This window comes from Metarhizium acridum (assembly GCF_019434415.1).
Source record: "Metarhizium acridum strain ARSEF 324 chromosome Unknown scaffold_1, whole genome shotgun sequence".
Lineage (NCBI taxonomy): Eukaryota > Fungi > Ascomycota > Sordariomycetes > Hypocreales > Clavicipitaceae > Metarhizium > Metarhizium acridum.
Window position 1 is genome coordinate 264,457 of NW_027094015.1, and position 24,830 is coordinate 289,286.

The 24,830-nt window shown below is 53.5% G+C and overlaps 9 protein-coding genes across 9 annotated transcripts; 2 read left to right on the forward strand and 7 right to left on the reverse strand.

Annotated features, from left to right (window-relative positions):
- Positions 1 to 2,138: 2,138 nt before the first annotated feature.
- On the forward strand, positions 2,139 to 3,150 carry J3458_000041 (uncharacterized protein; the record flags this gene model as incomplete). Its single annotated transcript, XM_007814262.2, has 4 exons — positions 2,139 to 2,168; positions 2,235 to 2,263; positions 2,331 to 2,841; positions 2,908 to 3,150. 4 exons carry the CDS (start codon positions 2,139 to 2,141, stop codon positions 3,148 to 3,150), a joined length of 813 nt encoding a protein of 270 aa, XP_007812453.2.
- Positions 3,151 to 3,314: 164 nt separating this feature from the next.
- DBP6_1 (ATP-dependent RNA helicase dbp6) lies at positions 3,315 to 6,126 on the reverse strand (the record flags this gene model as incomplete). Its single annotated transcript, XM_007814263.2, has 1 exon — positions 3,315 to 6,126. The coding sequence occupies exon 1, from the start codon at positions 5,949 to 5,951 to the stop codon at positions 3,315 to 3,317; it is 2,637 nt and encodes an 878-aa protein (XP_007812454.2). The 5' UTR covers positions 5,952 to 6,126.
- A 218-nt stretch (positions 6,127 to 6,344) lies between these two features.
- Positions 6,345 to 7,881, forward strand: SPT14 (Phosphatidylinositol N-acetylglucosaminyltransferase GPI3 subunit; the record flags this gene model as incomplete). Its single annotated transcript, XM_007814264.2, has 2 exons — positions 6,345 to 6,826; positions 6,885 to 7,881. The coding sequence occupies 2 exons, from the start codon at positions 6,345 to 6,347 to the stop codon at positions 7,879 to 7,881; spliced, it is 1,479 nt and encodes a 492-aa protein (XP_007812455.1).
- Positions 7,882 to 8,194: 313 nt separating this feature from the next.
- On the reverse strand, positions 8,195 to 9,274 carry J3458_000044 (uncharacterized protein; the record flags this gene model as incomplete). Its single annotated transcript, XM_066115909.1, has 1 exon — positions 8,195 to 9,274. One exon carries the CDS (start codon positions 9,272 to 9,274, stop codon positions 8,195 to 8,197), a length of 1,080 nt encoding a protein of 359 aa, XP_065977789.1.
- A 21-nt stretch (positions 9,275 to 9,295) lies between these two features.
- J3458_000045 (uncharacterized protein) lies at positions 9,296 to 9,973 on the reverse strand (the record flags this gene model as incomplete). The annotated part of the gene is made up of 1 exon (XM_066115910.1): positions 9,296 to 9,973. One exon carries the CDS (start codon positions 9,971 to 9,973, stop codon positions 9,296 to 9,298), a length of 678 nt encoding a protein of 225 aa, XP_065977790.1.
- A 275-nt stretch (positions 9,974 to 10,248) lies between these two features.
- Positions 10,249 to 13,655, reverse strand: J3458_000046 (uncharacterized protein). The gene is made up of 2 exons (XM_066115911.1): positions 13,443 to 13,655; positions 10,249 to 13,353 (listed from the first exon to the last, which is right to left on the reverse strand). The coding sequence occupies exon 2, from the start codon at positions 13,279 to 13,281 to the stop codon at positions 10,441 to 10,443; it is 2,841 nt and encodes a 946-aa protein (XP_065977791.1). The 5' UTR covers positions 13,282 to 13,353; positions 13,443 to 13,655; the 3' UTR covers positions 10,249 to 10,440.
- A 245-nt stretch (positions 13,656 to 13,900) lies between these two features.
- On the reverse strand, positions 13,901 to 18,051 carry J3458_000047 (uncharacterized protein). The gene is made up of 2 exons (XM_007814267.2): positions 17,940 to 18,051; positions 13,901 to 17,827 (listed from the first exon to the last, which is right to left on the reverse strand). The coding sequence occupies exon 2, from the start codon at positions 17,283 to 17,285 to the stop codon at positions 14,220 to 14,222; it is 3,066 nt and encodes a 1,021-aa protein (XP_007812458.2). The 5' UTR covers positions 17,286 to 17,827; positions 17,940 to 18,051; the 3' UTR covers positions 13,901 to 14,219.
- A 1,465-nt stretch (positions 18,052 to 19,516) lies between these two features.
- RGP1 (Golgi membrane exchange factor (Ric1p-Rgp1p) subunit) lies at positions 19,517 to 22,551 on the reverse strand. Its single transcript, XM_066115912.1, has 2 exons — positions 21,797 to 22,551; positions 19,517 to 21,737 (listed from the first exon to the last, which is right to left on the reverse strand). Exons 1-2 carry the CDS (start codon positions 22,344 to 22,346, stop codon positions 19,801 to 19,803), a joined length of 2,487 nt encoding a protein of 828 aa, XP_065977792.1. The 5' UTR covers positions 22,347 to 22,551; the 3' UTR covers positions 19,517 to 19,800.
- A 505-nt stretch (positions 22,552 to 23,056) lies between these two features.
- J3458_000049 (uncharacterized protein) lies at positions 23,057 to 24,666 on the reverse strand (the record flags this gene model as incomplete). The annotated part of the gene is made up of 6 exons (XM_007814269.2): positions 23,057 to 23,188; positions 23,272 to 23,423; positions 23,487 to 23,581; positions 23,633 to 23,825; positions 23,913 to 24,443; positions 24,507 to 24,666. The coding sequence occupies 6 exons, from the start codon at positions 24,664 to 24,666 to the stop codon at positions 23,057 to 23,059; spliced, it is 1,263 nt and encodes a 420-aa protein (XP_007812460.2).
- Between the last annotated feature and the right edge of the window lie 164 nt (positions 24,667 to 24,830).

Genomic DNA, 24,830 nt, shown 5'->3' on the forward strand with positions numbered 1-24,830 from the left:
TTTCGTCCGTTCGTCGGAGTATGAACCATGGTTAACTAGTGTTCCACGGACTGGTTCTGTGAGGAGTGAAGGACGCGCGGTTGTTGGATGAGGTCGTGATATGACTTGTAGTGCACTGTAGATGACATATATGTCCGCCTGTGGCTGTCCATAGATACCATAGCGAAGATGAAGCACTTCGCACCGGTTGGACCGTAGGAAAAGCTGCATATGTTCTAAATCGCCCCGTGTTGATAATCTCATACCCGGAAGGTCCCTCAACCTTGACAGCCGATTCAACGGCCAGCCTCCTCTCCTTCTGTCATCTCATCGACCCATGCATTCTCTCCCCCCTTCTCGCTCCGGGGATCCGGGTGGGAAGGCCGACAGCCTTACGAACATGTCCGGTATGGTGCCATGGAAGCACACTGGTCGAGACGACGGCTGAGAAATACCACTCCCGTCTTGAATATAGCAGTCCCCGTTATCCATTGCATCACTCACAGCCTTTGTAAATTCGAGCACTTGGGTCCCTCTTTAGGCATTGATATTTGATCGGCAACAATGAGAACATTGTTCCAGTTGCTGGTAAACTCTTCTCACTCGGGCCCAAGACGGGTGAGACAAAATGTTCAGGCATCCTGAACTCCCCTCTCTACATACTCGCATAGTGTCGCAGTTTGTCTGAGCTTGAATGCAAAATATTGCACACTATTACAGTCTTTGAGTGTTGTAACAACAAGGGCGTCTTCGAACGAGCCGTATGCTTGAAGAAAACTCGGCCGGTGGCGATGCTTTAAGTATTCGATGACCTTGTGTAAGATATAGTGTTTATTCAGCCTCAGAAAGCTGTTGCATGATTTCGCCGTGGATACTTTCACCGACGGTCAGCAAGGCATATCTAGAGGCCACGGTCTGGCTTTCCTGCCACATTAAGAATACATACTGCGACGAGTCTTATCGTTTGCAGTGTAGAAAGGCCGATATTTGTTCCTGCGTGATAAAGGGCCACACCTCATGCGTTTGAGCTGCTTGAGCGGTTCGTCTTTTGACTGGGCAGGCCTTTAGGCGAAGTGAGCTCGGGTACCGCTTTCAGGCTGGCGTGGTTGAGCGATGATCTGAGATACTTGGCGGCCATGCGGGCGATTAGATCGTGGGAGCTGGAATAGAAACGAGTTTATTGAGAGCAACAGTATGTGGCATTTCAACAGCAATTCGTAATGCTCGGCTGCCGCATCTCAAGTGACAGAGTGGGAGTGGACCTTGCACGACCAACATTGCTGCTTTCCACACAACTCTGAGCAGGTTTATGAAGCTGTACCGAGTGTGATTGATGTAAATGCATTCCCAGAGATAAGAAGGTAGCCAGTCGGAGTATCCTCTGGCACGGGTTTCGACGACAATATGCCCTTCTGTAGGTACAAATTGTGCAGAGTGCGGTCAGTAGAAAATGGCCTCGGTAAAGTTTGGAGAGGTCAAGTTGAATGGGCGTTTGGTGACGCTCTTGTGATGATGGTATTGAGTTTATGACGTACAAGTACGTGGACGTTGCCAGCCACGATTCCAGTTCCAGACTCTTCTGACCTTGTCGATGCTGCTGCTAAGTTTGGTGGCAGCTCAGTTGAAAATAGGGGAGGTTACGGTTCGTCCAGTCACAGCTGCTCCAACAGAGAAGGAACACCCCATCAGCCACCTGCCTGTCAGCTCAACCCACCAGGCTAATTCCCATCTGAGTGCTGGCTTGTCTGTCGGATGCACTCGTCCCCGCCTACTACTAGTACGTAGATATACTTGGTCGCAACCTGCACCACGCCCACCTGTTAATGATAGATTGTCTCTTCGAATTTGGTGCAATACAGGAATCAAGTTAAAGAACTGTGGCGGTTCAAACACACAACTACGTCACGGGAACGGCAAATGATCGGTCGATACTTGAAATATCGACGTCTGCCCAAGGCCAGCCCCGCGGCAAGCTCGCCTAAACACCACCTCTTGAGACACCATCAGGCCATCCTACCAACCGGCCACCCGCCCATCTGGATCCCAATCCCAACCACTTCTTAATGCCACATCTCCCCAGGTCTAGTCCTTGGTTTTTCGGGACGCCGTACTATCGAGCAGCTTTGCGTTTGCCACGAAAAGCGCTGCCGACTAGCACAATGTTCAACCCCGGCATCGCCTACATGCTTGTAAGTCACCACTCGTCTCCATCATCATCACTCCCTCCAAGAAGCCAGTTAGCTGACCACCACAAGGCTTGTGTCGTCCTCTTTGCCATCGCAGTGTAAAGATCCAAGGCCCCTCCCCCCCGGCCCATCCCCACGAAGCACCAGCTAATAATCACTATCCAGTGTCATCCACTACCACACCATTCACCTCTCCCTTCCCATATCGTCCGCCATCACCATCCTCAGTACCATCCTCCCCATCACTGCCTTCCTCAACGCCTACGTATACCCCAACCTCCTCCGCTCCTCGCACACTTTCACATCCGGCGATATCTTTACACGCCTCGCCCCCATCGTCCTTCAGGGCTTCCAGGCAATCATAACCGCCATCCTCGCCACCCTGCTCCTCGAAGGCGTCGTGCCGTCCCCCGCGCTCGAATTCCTCATCGACTACGAATGGGATAAGCTCTACCAAGCCAAGAATGCAGACTACATTGAGTTCATACAGGATACTTATAGCTGCTGCGGCTTGAATTCTGTAGATGACAGGGCCTACCCGTTTTCCGACGCACCGGTCGGTACGTGTGCCGAGATTCATGGTCGAACGAGAGCGTGCAGGGGTCCGTGGAAGTTGGCGTTGCAGGCCGCATCGGGTGTTGACTTTGGGGTTGTGGTTATAGTAGGATTGATGCAGGTGAGTTTTGTTCCCCTCGGATGACCCCAGGTGCGGCAACGAGAATTCCATCGCTGATGTGTCTAGATAATTGGCCTCTTAATCATGAGAGAACGAACAGCCTGGTGGACCGCCCTCCGAACAGAAGACTGGAAACCATTCAGCGAGACCGACGACGAAAGCTCCAGACGTCTAGCCACTGTCGCCGAAGAGTCTGAAGAATCTTCCGAACAAGGCGAGACCACCCAGCGAGGATACGGCGCTATTGAGACACCCACTACTGGTCCCTCTGCTTCACATGAGGAGGCCCAACGCCCCAATAACGAATGATTACGACCCCTTCCTGTGACCAAAACATACATATAACGTAGTAGCGAAGGATTTTTTACTTTATTTCATTATTTTTTTTTTTCAATTGGGCACGGAATAAGCATTCGCCTGGAGTTTGTTATCCATTTACTCATGTATTTGTAAAAATTGTCGCAATGGCCAGCTTATTTACTTCTCCTTAATTCTAACGCTTCCTTACCAAGAATAGCCAATGCAGCCTCATACGCCTGCACTCTCTCCTCAGTCATTTCTTCTACTCTCGTTCTCTCCACCTTCTGTGTCCGTCTTATGGCTTGGTTCTTCGCAATTTTACCCCAGAACCAACCGCTTTCGTCATCGCCAATCAAAGTCCATGCACATCCAGACCGTCCTGCGCGAGCCGTTCGACCTACGCGGTGAACGTAGCCAGCTACACTGGCGGGTAAGTCGTAGTTGATGACATGGCCGAGCTTAGGGATGTCGATACCTCGGGCGACTAAGTCGGAGGCGATAATGAGACGCACCGGGGATGAGGGAGTTGTGAATGCGCGGAGTACCTTGCGACGAATGTGTGTGGGCGTGGTGGATGTCAGGGTGCTGATTTGACCGGTGAGTGAGGCGTCGAGGAGCGTGAGGAGCCGCGAGAGCCGGAGGGCAGATTCGTTGGACTTGGTAAAGATGAGGGAGATGGGGATTTGCGTCTTGGACGCCGGAGTTGTGCTTTCCTCGTCTGAAGTATCCGAGTCGGAGGTTGTATCCGAATCCGAATCTGAATCCGAATCCGAACTATCCGAGTCTGAAGAGGTGTCAGAGCTGTCGGAGGCATCCTCATCTGCCTTCAACGTGGACGAGGAGTCTCCATTTCCAAGATGGCTCGTCATGTGGGACTGCCTCAAGAGATCCAAAAGATACAGCGGCTTAAGATTTGCCTCATGAACCCGCACTGCAAACTCCCGCAAGCCCACAGGCAGAGTATGCTCCGCTACCTGCACGGCGCCGTCATTCTCCAGCACAATCAGCCGCGGTCTCCGCAGCGCCAACTGATTCAAGAGACTGAGGTCTCTGGTCAATGTCGCGCTGAGAATCACCTTGCGAACGCCTGAATATGCCATGTCGGGAAAGTCGCGAGCACTGAATTTGTTGACCCGAAACTTTTCCAGTACCAGGTCCAGCCAGCCCTGGAAACTTTGCGCGAGCAGCTTGTCCGCCTCGTCGACGACGAGCCAGCGGATGTAGTCGAGGCTGAAGCCGGGGGTCTGCTCAATGTGTTCTACTAGACGGCCGGGCGTGCAAATCAGGACATCTACTCTGGAAGAGAAGTCTACAACTTCACCTTTCCAAGGTCCGAGGCGGACATCGGTGTTGGGGGAATCCAAGTCGTGCGTATCGTCGACGTCGGCGGAAAAAGTATTTGCACGCTGCTGCCTTTGTTCTTCCTGTATTTTACTGTAGGCATCCGGGTCATAGCGCGACTCTCGTTCGATAATGGCCTCTTGTTCCGATTTGATAGACTGACTTCCAATGGCCACGCCGATTCGGACTCGCTTCCGGTCTTCCCCCTCGTAGGCCTTGGCACATACCTCAAAGACGTCCTGTGCCTGCTTGACGAGTTCTCGTGTGGGGAGGACCACAAGAGCCCGTAGCCTTGTGACCACGCCGTTGCTGATATCACGGACGATGGGCAGTGCGTAAGCGAGCGTTTTGCCAGATCCCGTGGCTGCTGACACTAGCAAATCTCCTGGTCGGTGTTTACTTGTTGGTAGAAGTAGAGGGATGGCCGCAGTCTGAACGGCAAAGGCCTCGTTGTAGCCCTTGTCTGCTAATATCCGCGATGGTCGTGGTAGGATGCCCAGGTCTGTGAATGGCGCCTTTGTGTCTTGCGCAACCCGTATGGGGTTGGACAGCCACAGGGGAAGTGTGTCGTATGTTGGCTTGGACTCGTCCTCTGGTACGGGAGCTGGCTGAGGTAGCGGCTCTAGACCGTGCAATTCTGCAGATTCCTCGTCGGACTCGTCGTGTTTCGTTTGTGCAACTTTGGTGGCCAGTTTTATGGACTTTACCTTGCGCTCTAAAACTGCCTTGTGCCGAGCCATATCCTTTTCGTCGTCTTTGTCTTCTTCTTCTGTTGCCCCCTTGGCTTGTTTCTTCTTCTTCTTCTTCTTCTCCCGTTTGGGCTTCTTTTCCTTGGTTTGTTCCCCCACCTCGAGGGCAGCCGCCTCCGCCATCTCCACATCACTGTCTCTGTCTCTTGAGTCGGCTCCGTTTTCAACATTTTCAACATTTTCGAGGGGAGGAGCTTCTTGAGTAGTCTTGTTTTTGTCTTGCAGAAATTCAGGCTCCTCGACATTGTCTTGTATTTTCACGCTCGACATAGCAGTCGTGTGTTTCGGCTCGTCGTCGGAATCGTCAGAAGAATCGTTAGCCTGGGTTCGTTGCTTTCGCTTTCTGCGATTTTTCTTTTTTGCACTCGGTTTGGAATCAACCGCTGCAGTGCCGTCCCGAGGAGCAATAGCATCTTTGACTCTTTTGATCTTTTTGCTCTCCGACCCCTGCTGCTCCTCGGTTGCCGGTTCTCGTTTCCGCTTCGGCGTGGAACCGGCCTCCTCGTCGAAGTATTGTATTGTTTTTGGGGCAGACACGGACGGAGCAGAGGATTTCGTCACGGCCCTGGCTCCTGGCACGTAGCGCGTGTAGCTGAATTCCTCGACAAGCTTTGACGCTATCGCATCCGACTTGGGAGCTGGTGATGACTTTGGGGCTGAAGGCTCAGCGGGCGCTGTGACCTTTGCGCCTTTTGACGGAGGCACATACCTCGCGTACATTGTTCCAGATCCCCAATGCCCCAAGCCGGGAAGCAAATATGCGGTGGGATTGGATTTCTGCGAAACAAGCCCATGCTGCCATTTCCAAAAAATTGGGCGGGCCGTATTCTTATCGCAATTCTGCCAGTCCTCACCGCCAACCTATCGCCCAAAGCCCACCCTGCTACGGAGTACCCCTGCCTCCTAGGCGGGGAGCTTTCGACAAGCTCCCGATGTCACGTCTCACCAAGAGGCCCGTCCAATTTCTAATAAGTGAAGAAGTGTCGACAGTACGGTATTGTGAGGGCCACGATCACATCCTCCCTCAGGACATCAAACAATCAGCGGGGCCATGTCGCAACACAATCAACCCTCTCTCATACCTGCTTCACAATCGCTCGCCAATTCGTCAAAATGACGCGCCGGCGGTACAACATCGCCATGGTCAGCGACTTCTTCTTCCCGCAACCAGGAGGCATCGAGTCTCACATCTACCAGCTCTCAAGCAAGCTCATAGACCGAGGACACAAGGTCATCATTATTACGCATTCTCACGACGACAGAAAGGGCGTTCGATATCTCACCAACGGGCTCAAGGTGTACCACGTGCCGTTTCTTGTAATTTATCGCCAGGCTACCTTCCCTACCGTCTTTTCCTTCTTCCCTATTCTTAGGTACATTTTCATCCGGGAGCGCATCGAAATTGTGCATGGACATGGCAGCCTGAGTTGCTTGTGCCACGAGGGCATTCTTCACGCAAGGACCATGGGCCTGAGGACGGTGTTTACGGACCATTCGCTGTTTGGCTTCGCGGATGCGGCGAGCATTCTCACCAATAAGCTGCTCAAGTTCATTCTCAGCGATGTTGACCACAGCATATGTGTGAGCCACACATGGTAAGAAGACACAGAACCAGTCCGCCGCGTCTCACCGTGTCTAACGCACTCCCAATAGCAAGGAAAACACCGTCCTGCGGGCCTCGCTGGATCCGTTAATGGTCTCCGTCATCCCCAACGCCGTCGTGGCAGAAAACTTCCGCCCAAGAGACTCCCCATCCTCTCCCGGCGCAGCCTTCGCGGCGGACCCTTCGCCCCAACGCCTCGGGCCAAACGACATGATCACCATTGTCGTCATCTCCCGTCTCTTCTACAACAAGGGCACAGATCTGCTGACAGCCGCCATCCCCCGCATCCTAGAAACCCACCCCAACACGCGCTTCATCATTGCGGGCTCCGGCCCCAAAGCCATTGACTTGGAGCAGATGATTGAGCAAAACGTGCTTCAGGACCGCGTCGAGATGCTCGGCCCCGTGCGCCATGAAGATGTCCGCGACGTCATGATCCGCGGCCATATCTATCTCCACCCTTCGCTCACCGAGGCCTTTGGCACCGTCATTGTCGAAGCCGCCAGCTGCGGACTGTACGTGGTCTGCACCCAAGTCGGCGGCATCCCTGAGGTGCTGCCTTCTCACATGACGACGTTTGCGAAGCCGGAGGAGGACGATCTCGTCGTGGCCACGTGTAAGGCCATCACCGCCGTGCGGGCAGGCAAGGTCCGCACAGAAAAGTTCCACGAGCAGGTGAAGAAGATGTACAGCTGGTCCAATGTGGCTATGCGCACCGAGAGGGTGTACGACGGCATCACGGGCACCATTAGCGAGGAGGAATTCTATGGCTTCGACACGGGCGGCTATAATGGCAGCAGGGTTCGCAACTTTGCGCTTATTGACAGGTTGAAGCGCTACTATGGGTGCGGCATCTGGGCGGGCAAGCTCTTTTGCTTGTGTGTCGTAATTGACTACCTGTTCTTTTTGTTCTTGGAGTGGTGGTTTCCGAGGGAGAATATAGACATTTGTCCCGACTGGCCGCGGAAGATGTTGGAGGATAACGGGAAGAAGGAAGGCCGGAGTAATCGGTCGAGTACGTCACAGGGCAGGGTTGGTCATGATTAAAGGGCGTCCTTTAATATGACGTTATATGGGGTGTACATTATTCCCAGGCTGGTCAACCGGTTGTTGATTTTCGTCATGGAACATTATGGCAGCGGTTCGGCGTTTAAGGGCGCGGCATATAATACCTGGGCAGATATCTTGTTGTTCATCATATCTTTTCATAGTATCGTAACGCATGTCATACTCGTATCGTTTAAACCAAACCTCTTTCCAGTAGCTCAACCAGTCTATCTACACTCTTGCATCCCCATCACAAAACCACTCAAGCCAAACCTCGACTCATTCATGCAACTCATCTTGGCCAGCAACACCATCAACGCATATCACTCTCGGCAGCCCAAAGAGGCCTATACCCAACCAACGTCCACAATGCCCTCCACCACCCCAGATCCTCCGTCTCGTCAGCCCTCACCACATCCTCCCCAAACCCGGGCCAGACCGGCCTCGGCCCCAATCTCCAAGGCATCGGCGTCCCCGTCGCCGCCCGCAATCGTCCCGGCTCACCACCACCACGGCCGCCGTCCTGTCCACCACGCGCACTCTCCCCCGACACGGAGCTCGTGTCCGTCGACGTCGTCGAACCGCTGTCCCTCCTCCTCCTGCCAAACAGCCAGCCCAGCCGCGAAGGCTGCTTCCGGCCCCTGCGCACCCTGCGGACCTTTTTCGTCCGCAGCGAGTCCGCGTACACCAGCACCGTGGCCACCAGCACACCCGGCACAGCAAGCACCCAGTACACAAAGAACAGGCCCCCGCCGGCCGCGAACCGGCCCGCCATGGAAAACATGCCCGCCACGATGGAAAACGGCAGCAGGATCCCCCCCATGTACGAGAGCCGGTCCAGCGCCCTCCGGTCCTCGCGCACCTCCCGCGCCAGGGCGTCCACCCTGGAGGCCGACGGCGGCGAGGGCAGCTTCCGCTCCAGCCGCTGCAACTTGTCGTGGAAGCCCGTCACCATCTGCAGAAATGCCGAGTCCCTCCTCTGCGGGAGCAGCCTGCCCAGGTCCCCCCAGGCGTTGGCCGCCTCGCCTGCCCCGCGCGTGTAGCGGCGGCAGTCGAGCGCGTTGTTCTCGATGCGCTGCGAAATGATCTCTAGCAGGTAGTTTGCCTGGTTGGGCCCCCTGTCGACCTGCACCGCGGCGAGGAGCAGATTCCACTGCTGCAGCGCCACGTCGGTCGCAACCTCGTACACGCTGGCCGCGCCGCCCTGCCCGAGGAACCTCTCCAGAAACGTCTGCGGGCGCCGGCGCTCCCTCCACCGCGCGTACAGGCTGTCCAGGGCCTCGACGGCGTTGGCGTCCTTGCGCCTGATGCTGTTCCTGAACGGCTGCGTCGCGAGCTGCGCGGGCGACACGTGTGGCGGGAGAATCGCCTCCAGCGGCCCGTCTATAACCATGACGGCTGGTGTCCGTGGCGATTAGCATCCATTTGTCTGTCTTGGAAATTTGCAAAAAAAAGGAAAAAAAGAAAAAGAGGACATACACGTCTTCTCCCGCTCGCAACTCCACCACGACATCCTCCTCCAGTACCCAAATACGCCCACAAGCACGCCGTCCCAGCGGTACAGCGTCCCGTCCAAGAGGTACGCCTTCCTCGCGTCCGGCGCCAGGCTGAGCACGTTCTCCTCGAGCATCCACCGCGTCTCCAGGAGCGGAATCTCTGAGCTCCGCGACGTCTGGATCGCCGCGGGGACCGAGAGCTCTTCCACCTGCGGGAAGTCGAGCTGGAAGAAGTGGACGCCGGCGTCTGTGGCTGCTTTGCTTTGGTTCTGCTCCTTGGCCCCTTCTTTTCGCGTGGCCTCCCGCCGCGGAGGGATGTACCTCGTTCTGTAGACGTGGCTGTCGAAAAACCCGGGGTCGATATCCAGCCGCACGGCCAGCTCGGACGCCAGCTTTGTATGCAGGCCGTTTAGGATAAACATCTTCCACTGGCCGGGGTGCTCGTCATGATCGCGGGTGAGGAAGTCGTCTATCTGGTCCCAATTTGATAGTTCGACGTGGACGGGCTGCTCACCGTCAGGCAGGATGAGGACGTTGGCGATGAGTGCTGTAGGACAGGCGGTTTTGGTGCTGGATGCGTCGTCTTCTGCAACCATTTTGTTCTTCTCCCTTTATTGTATTTTTCTTCCCTTTGAGAGATGGGCCTCGGTGAGGGTGGATATTGGAATTAAAGGGTGTCGTGGAACCTAATGAGGTTGGGTTCTGGGGGCAGTCACTTTTGTGTGAGTGAGTGAGTTGGTGAGCGTTGCAATTCATCACGTGTGACATGCATCAGCCGCATGCAAGTGGTTGGACGTGCATTGGACTGAACACAATTGCGTGAGAATGCGGTGAAAGAAAAATGAAGGGGAAGGCGAGAGAAAATTATTTTGAACGTCAAGTATGCCATCCTACACGCTATCCACATCCCAAATTCCAAAGACCCAAAAGGCACCAATATAACCGGCCCATGCAAACGCTCTACAATAATCAAACAGTCCACTCTCGGTCGTCAAACTGGCCCGCATTTGATGTGGGATTCATTCTCACCAAGAAGAGGCGTCTTGCAAACTCTTCAGGAGCCCTAGTTCCTCGTCGTAATCCGTCTTCTTTTCACGACGCTGGTCGCAGTGTTCCCATCTCCGGCTAGTTCATCCTCATCCTCGGCGGTGTCATCTGCGGGCGTCGCAACACTTGTTTGACGAGTGGCAGAAGGCGGTGGTACACCGCGGTCCTTCTCCGCGCTACGAAGATCGCCAAGGAGTTTCTCGACTTCCACAAACATGCTCCGTGTATTCTTGACGACGCCGTTCTCGTCAACGCGATAGCCTACAACTTCCTCCTCCTCGTCTTGGGAACGTTTCAGGAATGCAGGACCAGGACCTCGGTCAGGGTCGGGGTTATACATGATGGCATTGCAGAACATGTGCACCAGCTCGCGTTCGAGCTGGGCAGAGTTGATGATACCCTTGGGGGGGATGAGATCTTCAGATATCGGAAGCCAGACACTTGCCGTGCCAGGATCGCCACCAGGAAGGCTGCTTGCTGCCTGCAAGGCAGCCTTGTTCCCCTGCTTAATGGCAGACCGTATTGATGTGATATCCTGGGGCTGCAGTACAATTTGCCGGTAGTTTGGGGCGTCCCTCTCGCGGACACCGGTAGCGAACATGTTGGCGTCGCGGTGGCTTGAGATCTGGTCGAGAGCCGAGGAAGATACCTTGGTGAAACCGCGAGTCCACAAAACCTGTGTCGGAGGTGCAGCAGGCACAGATGGTGAGTCTTGTCTTTTCCGTTTGGCAAGTCTCGACGAGACACTGCCAGGAGTTGCCATGTTCGTTCGACCATGGACACTTTCGTCTGCCGTGGTATCGCCCGTTTCCTCAATGTGCCGCGGGGTGAGAACTTCATGCTTAACCTTTGTGGAGCTGATTGGATGGTCCATGGCAAGCTCATCGGCTTGCGAAGCAACGGACTGGCTTCTCCTGGTCCCACTAACTGATGGAGTGGTGCTCATTCCACGCCCTCCATGCGAGGCTCTGGGTGGCCGGCTCCTCGCCTTGGCAGCATCTGCTTTCAAGCCGCCCTTGGTGAAGTCTCTCTTTGAACTAGACCTTGGCGTATCAGACAGTATCGAGGTATCACGAGGTGGCGGGCTGACTGGCTCATATGCCGGGCTCTCCGGTTCAGCTGTAATAGGTCGTGGTGTAGAAGGAGTAGAATGAGATGCCCATTTGGTGCCAAACCCGCGGGTGAGCGCAGCTATTGGAGTGGTGGCACCAGGCGTACTTGGAGCAGCCGTGACCGGGCTGATCTTCTTGGCGTTTGGCGTGGCAGCGGCAGCGGCAGCCTGTGCTACAGCTGCTTGTCGAATAATGTGTTCCGGAATGGCTGGTCGTGGCGGTTGGGTATTATAAGGAGAGGCATACGCCTTGTCCTTCTGCGCCAACGGGGCGGGGGACGCCGAGGGTGACGGCCGTTGTGTTTGCTGCTGTTGTGCAGCTTGGGCTGGCGTCCACTTTTGAGAAGCTGCGATGGGCCCAGTGACACCCTTTTGCGGTGTTTGTGAGGCTGCTGCAATCGGTCTCGGTGCTTGTTGAGCTTGTTGTGCCTGCTGAGGTGGGAGAGGTCGGCTAGGTGGAATGACGGGTGTTGTCGAGATCGGTCGAGGATGTTGTTGTGGTAGTTGACCTTGTGATGCAGAAACTCCACCTGGCCGAGGGGGGGCTGGCTGTAACGGAGTGGAGAGTTGCCCGGCATTCTGGGGGGCCACGAGGACCTGTTTTCCTGGAATAGGTCGACCCTGGGCAACCACAGCCGGAGGTGGCACTTGGCCAGCATACTGTCCTTGTTGTTGTGGAGGCCGCGGCTGCTGCTGCGGTTCCTTTGAAGCCCCGGCCGTCGCATTGGCGGGAGCCAAAGGCTGAGTCTGTCCCGCTGTTCCAGGAGTTTGAGGTATCGGGGGTTGATATGGTTTCTCCCATTTCAAAGTCCCCGTGGTTGTCGCTTGCCCTCCCGCCGCAGGTGTGGCCTCCTTCGGCTTGAGAGCGACAGCAGCGTCTGGACGTGGTGAGAGTGTCGGCTTCGGAGGCTGGCCAGGCGGTTGCAGAACTCTGGACCCAGGCTGGGGCATTCCGGCCGGTGCCTGGAGTCCTGATCCGGTGGTGGTCGGAGGTTTTGGCGAAGGCTGCGGCGGCCGGACTGGTGTCGTGCCCCCCGTCTGCAAGTGACTCGGCGCTGCAATTGTTGGTTGCGTAGTCGAGGTTGAAGGAGGTCTCGGTGGATAAACTGGTGTGGTAGACACGGGTCTCTTAACGCCGCCAGCTTGCCCAGGGGTGGGAGTTGGCGATGGACCAGGAATCGGACGTCCGTCCCGAGGAGCCAACATCGATGGGCCATTCTGGCTCGCCGCAGCTTTTGCTAATCTCTCCTTCTCGTTCTTTTCAAGAAACTGAATATGTTTCTGAACGGTTGCAAACTTTTCTTCATCTTCCCTGATTTCCTTTACGATGGTATCCCGATATCTAGCATATAGTCGATCCACCAAGGCCGGGACCTTTTCGATGTGCTCATAGGCGTCTTTTAGCGACGGCAACGGCGGACTGCCCAGTTTTCTCTTCCGTGACGCCGGTGAAGTCGATGTATCTGCTGTATTTGTACCCGGACCCGCCGTTGCTGTCGTAGCATTTGTCGTTGTCGTCGAACCGGTCCCGCTCTTCACCTCCTCTCGCAACAGCAGCAAGAACAACTGCTGCAGCGCATCAGGAGCTAACCGCGCCGCATCAAACGACTTGTCGCTCTTGACGAGCGCATTGTTCCTAAGTAGCTCTGAAATCCGAACAAACGCTCCCGTGTCGGCCCCGTGTGTTAGTAGCGACTGGAAAAGGAAGAGCGACTCGAGGGGCGTATAAGCGGTCGGATGATTCATGCCCCGCGGTCCACCTCGCCAGTGACCGAGAGGACCTTCGCGCTTTGCAGCAAGATGAATCGGCGCCAGGATCTGTAAAGAGTTTGCATCCAAAGGTTAGCTCTTGCCAGCGCCTCGACTACTTGCCATCTGGAAGAAGCGTGCTCAGGGGACGCACATACGTCATGCACTCAGTGGTCGGATTCGTAGAAATACACGTGTTGACGACCGTGTTGAGCGACAACAAAGCTTTAACAGCGTCCAATCGGCAATTGCATGGAGTTTTCACGCGCTTTGAGGCTTTTTCTTGCGATGGCGTTTTTCTCTGCTTGCCGTAGTGTGCTTTTTTTTCCTAGTTGCGACCGGCAGTCCAAAAATCACGTGATACTGCTGACCTCGAATTTCTCTGGTGTTGTACGAGCGTTTGTACGGAGTAGGGAGGAGATGGAATCAACGGCCCAAGCGGAAAACAAGACAAAACGGCCAAGGTCACGTGACACCCCTGACCGCTTACACCAACCGTGGTTAAGGGATCAATGGCCTCTAGACGGGTTTAATGCACATTGCGTGCAGAATTGGCCGCGACATTGGGAAAGAACAGTACATTGTCACAAATCTTCACCAACTGCCAACTAAATGTGTCATGTCAGAAAATCGTAGTAATTGCCTCCGAAGAGTACTATTCCCTAATCTTCGGGTTGAGCCTATCCCGAGTGTTTATGCTAAAACCCGTATAACGCCAATCCCAGTGGTATCATATCACTATAAAAAAAGTGATGTCAAGAGCATCGGTTCTGATTTCCTTCAGCTAGCTCTGCTCCCCTCCATATAATAAATTTGCAACCTAAAACGCCGTTGTCCCATGTCGAGGCAAACGGACAGTAGTGCGATACCTCCCTCAAACGCTCAATATAGGAGAAGCAAGTATTTCGTTGATAACACATGAAACGAAATGAATGTTATGGAGACGAGGAGCTTGACGAGCCATCCGCACTGCGAGGTCGATCGTCACTGCTGGTGGTCTCAATTTCCCGATCCTTGGGGAGCTGGTTGGTAAGCCGCAATTTTTCATCCAATAAAGTAACCAGCCTCTCCGAGTACTGGTCTAAAAGGCCGCTGAGTACTGTCTCGTTCATAGCTTTGCTTCTGATGGCGCGATCACCAAGCGCAGCAGCTGTGAGACGCAATTCTTGATCCAGTTCCGTCAAGCCTTCAGCAGTAATAGGCTCAGCAGACGACAGCTTCTTTCTGTATGCACGCAGAGTGCGGCAAGCCTGCTCTGTTGCCATATTCAAAGAGCCGCCCCCGCGAAGATTTGACGAAGACTTCCTCTTGGCAACAGCGGACAAAACTGGCATGGAGGGCCTTCTACTAACCCTCGACTTTGGGCTGGCAGGAGGACTGTCACCCCTGTTAATCTCCGATGACCTTCTCCTTGATGGGGTGTCTTCACTGATGGCGCTGTCACTTGGGCTGGTTGCCAGGTTTCCAACCGGTGTTCGATTTACTGAGGGGGCGGTTCCAAGATTGAGTCGAGATGTTCGGCGGCGCAATGATCGTGGAGGTGACCGACGTCCCGCTGGCGACGGTGACGGACGTTGAAATTCGGCCAGCTCCGCCTTAGATAAAACCTTTCGCAACGTCGGTCGACTACTATTGTTGTTTCCCTCCTTCACCGGCGATGGATCCCTACTCATCGACCTCGGTGAAGGATCGTTTAGATCCAGCGTCCAAACCATAATCGTTCCATCCGAACCCACGCTGACAACTTTCCTCGTGCCGTCGTCATCTTCGACTAGAGAGACGCCGTTGATTGCTTCTGTGTGACCCCATTCTCTGTCCAAAAATGAGCCTGAATTGGCGTCATAGAGTCGTATGGATTTATCAGTATTTGATGACCCCAGCAAAAAGTCAAGGTCCTTAGTGGGCCACTGGCCTACAAACAAGGAATCCAAAACGGCGGCTTCTACACCGCCCTCATCCATGCATTTAAAATAGAAAATTTGTCTACCACTTGCCAAGTCGTATTGGTAAATGGACCGATCCAAAGAAGAAACAAAAACAGTCCTGTTGTCTGAACCCATGGTTATTGAAGTAGGTGATGATTTTAAAGAAATAACCTTGGAGGGAATGGCTGCAATAATATCAGGCTCTCCCTCTCGGGAGACGATGTCGTGTACCTGCAACGTACGGTCAAGTGAACACGTGATGACTTTGTCATCTGCCGGGATGAGCACCTGGATAACCTTTGCAGCAAACTCAAGAGTCTGGAAATGCTCAATCCGACCGGTGGAGAGTCGGTGAAATAACTGGGCAGTCCGGTCTCTGCCGCAGCAGGCCATAAGAAACTTCGACTCCTCGTCATATATACTGATGCAAAGACAGTCTGATGAATGTGCCTTGATATCCAAAAGGTAGTCCTTGGAATCTACGTCGACGACTTTCACGATTCCCTGACGATCCGCTGTAACTAGTAGCTTTCCACTCTTTGTGGTGCGGGCGCTCGTGAGCTGGTTTGGCAAAGCGAGCTCATTGTCTGAATCTGAATTGTCGACAGGGACATCGAGAGTCAGCTTGACCTGTCCATCTACATCCCAAAACGTTACGTTGCCTGACGCAGACCAGGTGACAAAGGCAGCGTTTGCCTTGTTCGGTCGATACAACGAATGAACGCCGATGATGGGTTCTCCATGCCCAGGAATCGGGATATGAGCGACAGCTTCAACAGGTTGTCCGGGTAAATAGTCGGGATTCCAAATATCAATTGACTGCTTTGAATCAATGGTCACCAACTTATCCGGAAGAAAACCGAGAGCGACAACACCAGCCGATGTTTGGCTGGTCGTCAAAACACTCGCTGCGCAGCCATCCATGACGCCTTCAACATCAAGTGTTGCAAAATGGCCATCTTTGCCGCCAACATATGCAACGTTGTTACGAATTGTGATTGTTGTGATGTTGAACTCCAGGTTCAAGACTTTTGTCAATTTCATCTGCCTATCGTCATCATCGAGGATGCAGACATCACCAGCCTCTGTGCAGAGAATAAGACTCTTGCCGTCAACGGCAGCACAACTAAAAGTGGCGTCCAACAAGCTGCCCAAAAGCATATTTCGGCCAGGCAAGGTCTTTTGTGATGTTGGGGTGGATGGCGTCGCATCACCCGAAAACTTGGACTTGGTCGGCGAGACAGAGGTTCCATCCTCAATTTTCCACGCCTTGACGTGGCGCACACCCAAGGTAATGAGACTATTACCAATCCAAACCATGTCTTTGACAAATGAGGTGCATCTGTTTTGCCGAAAGAGCTTGGCAGCTCCAGTTCGTGGGTCAATCTTCCAGACGAAGAGGAAGCCATCGTTGGCGGCGCCGAGCGACGCAAGGTATTTAGAATCTTCAGACCAAGCGACCGCCGTGACCCCAAACGCATGCTCGCTGATAGAGACTAGCGGCGTGTCCGACGACGCGTCCAGAAGGCTGAAAATCAAGACTCGGGGGGCATATCCAGTCTCACCCACTGCCAGATACTTGCCATCGGGACTCAAAGCTAGGCACGTAGCAGCTTTGATCCTCTCCCGGCTTGTCCACGTTCTGGAACCGCTCGGCGGATCAGTCGCCCAGTCCACCGGGCTGCATCCCGAATCCCTGCAGTTTAGAGCCACTCGATTGCGGCTGTCATTGGCTTTAGGCGTCGTTACAATCGGAGTTGAAGGAGCATTCTGCGAACTTGATACTGAATACATGGGCACAGCTGTAGGACGAGCTCTGTAGAAACGCTGTGAATAAAGCTGGCCGTCGACATCGACGACCACAACGGCACCCCCAGCAATGTAGGCAAAGGAGGAATTGAGAGTATCAAAGCCCGTCGGGGAGCGACAAGTGGTGCCGACGACCCTCCTAAGAGAGAGCCGCGGCTCGTGCATCGAACGGCCACGCATCAGGGATCTGGACGGCCTCGATAGAAATGGTGAGTTAGACGGAGTCAGCTTCAACCGGTTGTTGGAGGGAGTAACAGTCGCAGCCATCTCTTCGCCATTGACTCTTTCAAGAGTCACCCGCGCAGCTGCTGTTTAGGAATACAGGAGGACCAAGGGTCTCGTCAAACAAAAGGGACCTGATGGGTTAGCTGAGCAGCAGCAGGCACTCAAGCAAAGCCACCGGGGACAGGCGAGACAAGGCCCAGGGAGCGTTCTTTGGTGATGTCGCAGAAAAGCAGCGTACAAGATGCTATTCTAGGCAATTCTCGGTGTAACTGGGGTATGCTTCTTTTGTTCGATAGAAAATCGACCGGTGGTAAAAATTGGCAGTGGTGCGCATGTATGTGTACTTTTTACCATAGACGAAGGCGAGCGAGGAGAGCGGCGGTGTAAGTCAATGTCTAGCAATCTCCGCTCCAGTCACACGAAAAGAAGCGAAAGCTGGGGGGGCGGCGGTCCAGGTCGACGAGCAGCACTCATAGGAGCGGTAGGAGTATCAGGCTTGAGGGCACCTGCGCACTCGAATTGGCAACAAGACTTGCCGAGGAGGAGAAAATTGCCGAGCGAGTGTACAGAATACCTAAGTCGGTCTTTCCTGTCAGCCAATGTTGGGCATATTGCAGCTCGCGCCAAAGTCTAGTCTTGCTCTGTCGACTGGACAACGGCAACGGCTTGACCATTGAAATGAAGCTCAAAACTCACAACGATTGTGGTGTGGGCGCCTAACGCCGAAAAATTAGAAATTAAAAAAAAAAAACTGAATAAAAGAGAGGACGATGAAGACGTGGCACTAATTGCCACTTCTCAAGCTTACCAGACCAGATGTAAATAATGAAGGGAGAGAAGAGAGAGAAAAAGCCGAGCCAAGTCACGTTTAAGCGGACTGGGCAATTGCCTGACCTGCAGCTGCAGCTGCAGCTGCAACGCCTGCCCGATTTGTTTTGGTCACGGCACTGCACAGCAAGGTCGAATGGTCAGAGCTCATAGGATATCTGAGCTGCACGTACCTGGAGGCCAGGGACCCGCATTGGGCCAGGGCTGATGGGAGGAAGAGAGGACCCCAGAACACCAGCTAAAAAGATGGATTTGATTGTCGTCACGGACAGGGACAAGCTGTTGGTCTGACGAGCGAGATGTCAATATTGTACAATCTTCCACACCCAATGGCCCAAAGTGGACTGCTGTTCCCCGCTTCTGCGAGCCGAGGGCCAATCAAGCATCATAACCGCCGAGTTAGCCTGGGTCGCCATTGCCCCTGTTGCCGGGCCACCGCACCGAGATTGATGTCGTGAGCATCGTCATTGGAGAATTGGACAATGGGCACACGTTGGCTCCATGGTGCCATGGGCTGTGTATGTAACAAACTTCTTCGCTGCTGGATAATTTTAGACATCATGTTGTCCCACCAGCATCTGCTTACAAGCTACTCGGATTCGTAGTCCATCAATTCTCCGTACGGCGTACTGACTGAGCAACCACGGGCGTACTATACCAACTGTTCATCATCTCGATGCAACAATCATGCAAAATGCTTCCACCTTTCTCCCGCTTTCTCAAAAGGATACACAATTGGCGATCCAACGTGTCCAACCCACACCCCTTGCATGTTTAAACGCCCTCACGAATCGAAAACACAAAACCGCCCACCTCCTGAATCGGCGCCCGCCAAACCTCCACGAAAGCAACAGCCCAAAATATCTCCAGCGCCCAAACTCCACGCGCAAATCTAAATTAGCTCTGCCGCCGCCGCCGCCCGTGCACACAAGAGCACATGAGGATGCGCAGCCAGGTCATACCGAAGACACCCCGGCCCTGTCACATCTCCTTTTGGTGAACCGCTCATCAACGGACCGGGGTCGCAAAAGGCAATGTCAATGTCGTTAATTTAAATCAGCACTACTACCTTTCCTGTTTCTGTAACAGAATGATTGGTTGAGATTCCTGGGAAAAAGGGGGGGTTTCGCGTCTCTGTGGGCGGGCGTCGTGCGAGATTTGAACGATGCTATTGATAGTTGAGAATATTGAAGCGACCAACTATTGGTGTTACCAAAAAAGCCCAGCGTTACAGTGGCTTTGTCGCCGACATGGCTTGCCTAGAATGCCGTGATGAGGTGAGATTTGCGCATCTGGATGAGAGAGCGTAATCATTTCTGTGCAGCCAGCGTCCCCAAGACACGTCAGATGTCGCGAATGACATCTATCTAGCATGTAGGGATGGCTGTAGCACAAGTCGTGGTAGCTTGGCGCGTATAAGGCAACGGATACAACCTCGTAATGTAGTTTTGCAGGTTACTCTGTACTCCATGGTCCATATCACTGCGCTGCAATGCTCATGTTCTAATTTCATTTATCCGGATGTCGACGCAATCCTGCTTGCTTCGACGGAGTACAAGCACGCATCTTCGGGGTTCATTTCATTCAACGTGTCCTTATGGTGAAGCTCCGTCTTTCATCACCAAAGCATCGCAAATCAAGACTCAACATCACGCACCGATATATATATGTGTGTATATACCTATTAGCCATGTACTCGCTATCCAGAACTTATAATACCTCCCATCATTTACACCACCAACCCCTCCTCAGAAGCTTCATCCCTCTCCAGCCTTTCCAACCCACTCCCCACAGCCCCATACACTCTCAATGGCACCGAAATATCAAAGCTCTCACATGCCAGATTCTCTATTGCCACAAGCACGAGCCCACCCTTTTCATCCCGCGAAATCTGCTCCAGCAGCGGGTGAGGAACCTGCAGCTCCCCAAGCTGAGTTGTATCCGACCCCTGGTAGGGGACCACGAATTCCACGCGGATCTTCCACTCGAGATTGACACCTGTGGTGACGAATTCTGGGGTAGCGGAGATGGGAATTGTTGGCGTGAAGACGACGCGGCGCGAGTACATGGCTGCTTCAGAAGAGGCAACGTACACTTTTCGCGTAACTCGTTGTAGACTTGACTCGGAGCGGATGGCCAGTGAGGAGTCTACCTTTTCTGATGTTTCAAGTGTTGCGTGAACTGCGTAGCATGGTATATCGGCGTCGGTGAAGTCGATGGCCATGGTAACAACTTCGCCTAGGCGGTACGCCGGCCGGGTGAGCATTACTACGCCAACTCGCTGGCCATTGCGTGCGATTTCGAAACGATTGGCGCTTTGTTGGCCGTCTCCGGCCATGTTACTTCTCATGATGGCAAGATGGATGGCTTCTTTGGCCATACCGACTTCCTCGTATGTCGATGGACGTCTTTGGGCAGTCGACTCTGTTGGGGACAGCAATGCATTTCCCGTTGACTCTCGCCGCCTAGAAGCCAAGTCATCCACGTAGTTGAGAAATTCGTTCATTGTTGCTGGAGGACCAAATGAGGCCCTTGATTTATGCATTCTAGTATGCTTGCCGAGGCTCTTGACCTCCGCCCCATCTCGAAGCAGTATATACGGGCTCATGAGATCGTGACCAAGAATTTCACCATGGCTGTTGACACTGCCCAATACTCGAAATGGAATCTCGACAGACCTGACTTGTTGCTCCTTGGCACCTCCGGCTCTCTGCGTGCCAATGACCAGGCTGTATGATATCTTTATTGTTTTGCCTTTGTGACTTGGGGGTAAACCCTTTGGCAGCCGGAAGGTATACTCGTATGACCGGCTCTCTCCCGGGGCCAGTTGTAAGTCGACGAACAGGATAGACTGAGGCGTGCTAAGCAAGGGGATAGATTTAGAATTGACAGCTCCGCGAATCTCTTTGATTGTGCTCAATTCTTCCCCGCCGAGGAAACCCAGGGAAGTGCTAATATTGCCCCAGCCAAAACTTCCTAAAAAGCCGGTGTCCCGTTTCGTTTGCTCGAGGCCGACAACACCGCCACCTCGTCCGCCTACTGCACCCTTCTTCTTGACTTGCTCAAAAGGACCAAGACTAATCAGGGAACCATCCAAAATGAAGGACCCTTGGATTTGGGCATAACCCATCATTAATGACTCTGGCATTTTCTGCTGCTGCGGCGACATGCCAGAGCTCCGTCTGGCGTGTGGTGAACGGCCATTACCCCGTGCTAGCGGCTGCGTCACATATTCAGATACCAGAGTTTCTGAAGAGTTGTTGCTCATGGAATAAAACTCTCCACTGCTCCGCGGTGTGCCCCCGGGAACCGTATTGCTCGCCAGAATCCTTGCCGCTGGTCGGTCCACAGCGCTTGGCGGTTGCGGTTGCTCCTTTAACCGCACGGCCAAGCTGTTATTGTCGTGAGGACCAACTTGCCTCGGACTAAGAAGTCCATCAGGAGTTTTGAGATTCGGACTAGAAGCCTCTGCATTTCCGGTTGAAGGAGCTGCAGGGAATCGAAAGTTTGGCATTTCTCGTCTCGCTGGTGATTTTGGCGCTCTTCTTTGGCCACCCAGCCCGGGCGTATTCGGCGCAGTAGAAGCCCCAGATAGCCTCCCAAATCGATCAGGAGGATACGATGCATTGAAAAGCGGGGAGCTCATATGTCGATGGAAGAACGGCGCTAGCCACACGATCAGTCCAACTTGTATTCACGCAGCATACCTGAACGTAACAGCTTACCTGATTGTGGTCCCGGCCCCGGCGAGGTCGCGCCTTGTGCTGAAATTTGTAAACTCGCCGCACGACTGTGACCTCGATGCGGCCGATGGGGCCTTGACGGGGTTTCATTCCGCTGAGCATGCTCCTCTGCATTATTCGCCGACCCAATCGATACAATAGACAGTGATCGCTTGTGTGCGTGGCCCGGCCGCCAATCCCCGCCGCTACCGGTAGCCTGTGACCATTGTACTGAACCCGATCGACTATGAGAATTTGTTGAAGAAACGCCAAGGGACAAAGCAGACCTCCGATGCCCTCTTGTCGCGTTAGTCGGCGGCGGCGCTGCCAGGCCGACATTGGCCTTCGCCCGAGCCTGCAGCGGCACGGCCAATCGTTGTCTTTCTCCGTGTGGCTTCTGCTGCTGTTGTGATTGCTGCTGTTGCCGTTGCTGGCTCTGTGTCGGGGCGACGTTCTTGAATGTGACGGTGCATTTGACGTCCTCGCCGGCGAAGACGGTCTGGTCGCGCCAGCGGACGAAGACGCGGATGTTGCTGGATATGTCGGGAGGCATTGCGTCGGACAAAGCAGAAGAGGAATAAAGGACAATACAGAGAGCCTCTCGGCGAGGGAAGGAAGCATGCAATCAACCAGGCAATGGCAAACGCGGCATCTCGGCCGTCGATATCTAAATGGAGAGACGTCGTCCAGAGGTGATGGCCAGGGTGCTGGGATCAAAATGACGGCTTCCGCCAAAACGTCATGCATGAGCTGACATCGACATTTGCAGGGTCAGGTGGAGGTGGAGGTCAGCCATCCGAGCAGCGACCAACCAGGGGGGCCGGGGGACCGCACAGTCGACGTCCAAACTTCCAACACCACCAATGCTGTTGGACTGTGTCGTTTCTCAAGCCACTTTAGAAATATTTATTTGAAGAAACTTGAAGCTGTATCTGCTGACCGTGAGATTCATGTATGAAAAGTCAAACATGCTGGATGTTTTCTATTATGGATGAAAAAAGAAGAAAAGACAGACTGCCACATTTCAATATCTGATACAACCCTAATTCATTCCCAGCAGATACTGACTGTCGATATTGGCGCCCTGGCAGATTACACTGAGTCGGAGTATTTTTGCTTTGAAACCAACCCCATCCCCTCTGAGAAATTGCTTAAAACATTTCATTGACCTGGACCGAACCCGAACAGGTATTATCGGAAGCATATTCCCACAGCATTTAACTTTTCAGTCCTAAGTCACCGGTGGCCACCCATCTCGTACGATTAGTCTGACAGCTCAATCACATCAATGTCACCCTCTCGCTTAAGCGCCTTAAATGAGTGACGTCCGGTCACGTCAACCACGTCGTCGTCGGTAAGGTCAATAGTCCGCTTGAAGCTCAACGCTGGTGTTTCCTTGGACCAGAATTAGCCAACCGGTGGACTATTGCAGATGCCACGTCATGACGGACACGAGATCTAGTGGCCATCTAACATACCTGTTTTACTTCCCTCTCCCGCTTAACGCGGAGAAACTCCTTCGCTAAGAATCGAACATTTTCGTCGGACATGGAGCCTAGTTCCGAGGTAATAAATGACTCGTCTGGTGGAGGCGGTGTTTGGGGGATTATCAGTTCCCGCTGTAGTGCAGCTGGACGACCTTAGTAAAGTCCAAAAATGCAGGCATATTTGAGCAAACATTGCGGAGACGTACCCCGAGACCGGTATCGAAAAATGTACTTGGCGAGAGGTGTAATGTTATGTGCGTCCGCACAGCTGGGGGTCGGAGCGAGGATCTCCTCAGTGTAGCTGGGCTACTCAGTCAAGCTTCAAGTTGTATTTTACCTACTGATAACTGACCTCGTCCCATGGGATAGTTCCTTGCCCTTCATTGCTTTTTCGGCCAAGACAAAGTCAGAATTCCTGCTTGGTACCATAGGCTGCAAGGGCCTTGTTGCTCCGCGCCTGCAGGTCGCAAGGTTGACTACAATGCAGCCTAGAGATTTGGCTCTTCTGGAGTCGCGTTCCACCGTCGCTTGAGTTGTCTCTTCCACTGTAAAAGCAAAGAACCGTGTTAGCATCAGATATCAAAGCCCAAAGGCGCAAAATGGAAGATTATGAAGGCACAGCAGGCACAAACCCAGAGAAACGGGCGAGAAGGAGAATGATCGTCGGATACAATGCCCGGCCACATGAGACTGAATAATTTGGTCTTTGATATCAACATTGATGGGAGAGCTCAGCTGACAAGTTGGGCGACTGTATAGAATGCGCCCTCCAGCGAGCATGCCATCAATAAATACGGTGAACAGAATTGCATTCGCTTCGGAAATTTGCCTCTCTTGGGAGAGAGTGAGCCTAACTAAGAAGCTCTGGTTCGATTTGGACTCTATGTAGCAGATATGCGATGGAGGGCTCGACGGACATTCGCCGGTCGGATCATGTGGAGGATACTCTTGCGCGACTTCTCCGTTGACATGGACAGTGATGCTAATACCGGGAACATTGGTGATGACAGCCATTGTGCTGGCCACACACGACGACGGCGCTGGCGATTGGCGATGATGTTGCGAGGGCGGGTTGATGCACAACTGCTCCAAATGGTTTGCTCGGTGGGAGTTTGTCTGCAAGTTATCAAGCCTCGAGTCTGACATCTGCAAGTTGAACGGCCCTGGGCAAAATGGGTGCGAGTTAAAGACTAGGGGACTCACAGCGGTACCTGGTTTCGACTCACCAACCGATCTGACGCCTGGCTCTATCCGTCCGATCAAGTGATTCCCCCAGTGACTGCTCAAGTGTCGGTCCGAAGCACTGGAGCGCTTAAGGAAGCACTGAGTGCTGAAGCAGTCTTGTCGTACTGCCAGCTGCAAGCAACTGCCCGAGCGACTGCGCATGTGTCTTGGCCCTAACCAGCAGTTGGCAGCGCGTTGGCTGATGCAACTTTGGAGTAAGAGAGGTACATTAATTTTTCCTATATGGTTGGTTTTTTCTCAATACAGATAATAATTAAAGCATGATGTAAGCATCGTGCAAGCATTACACCTAGAAACACCGTGTT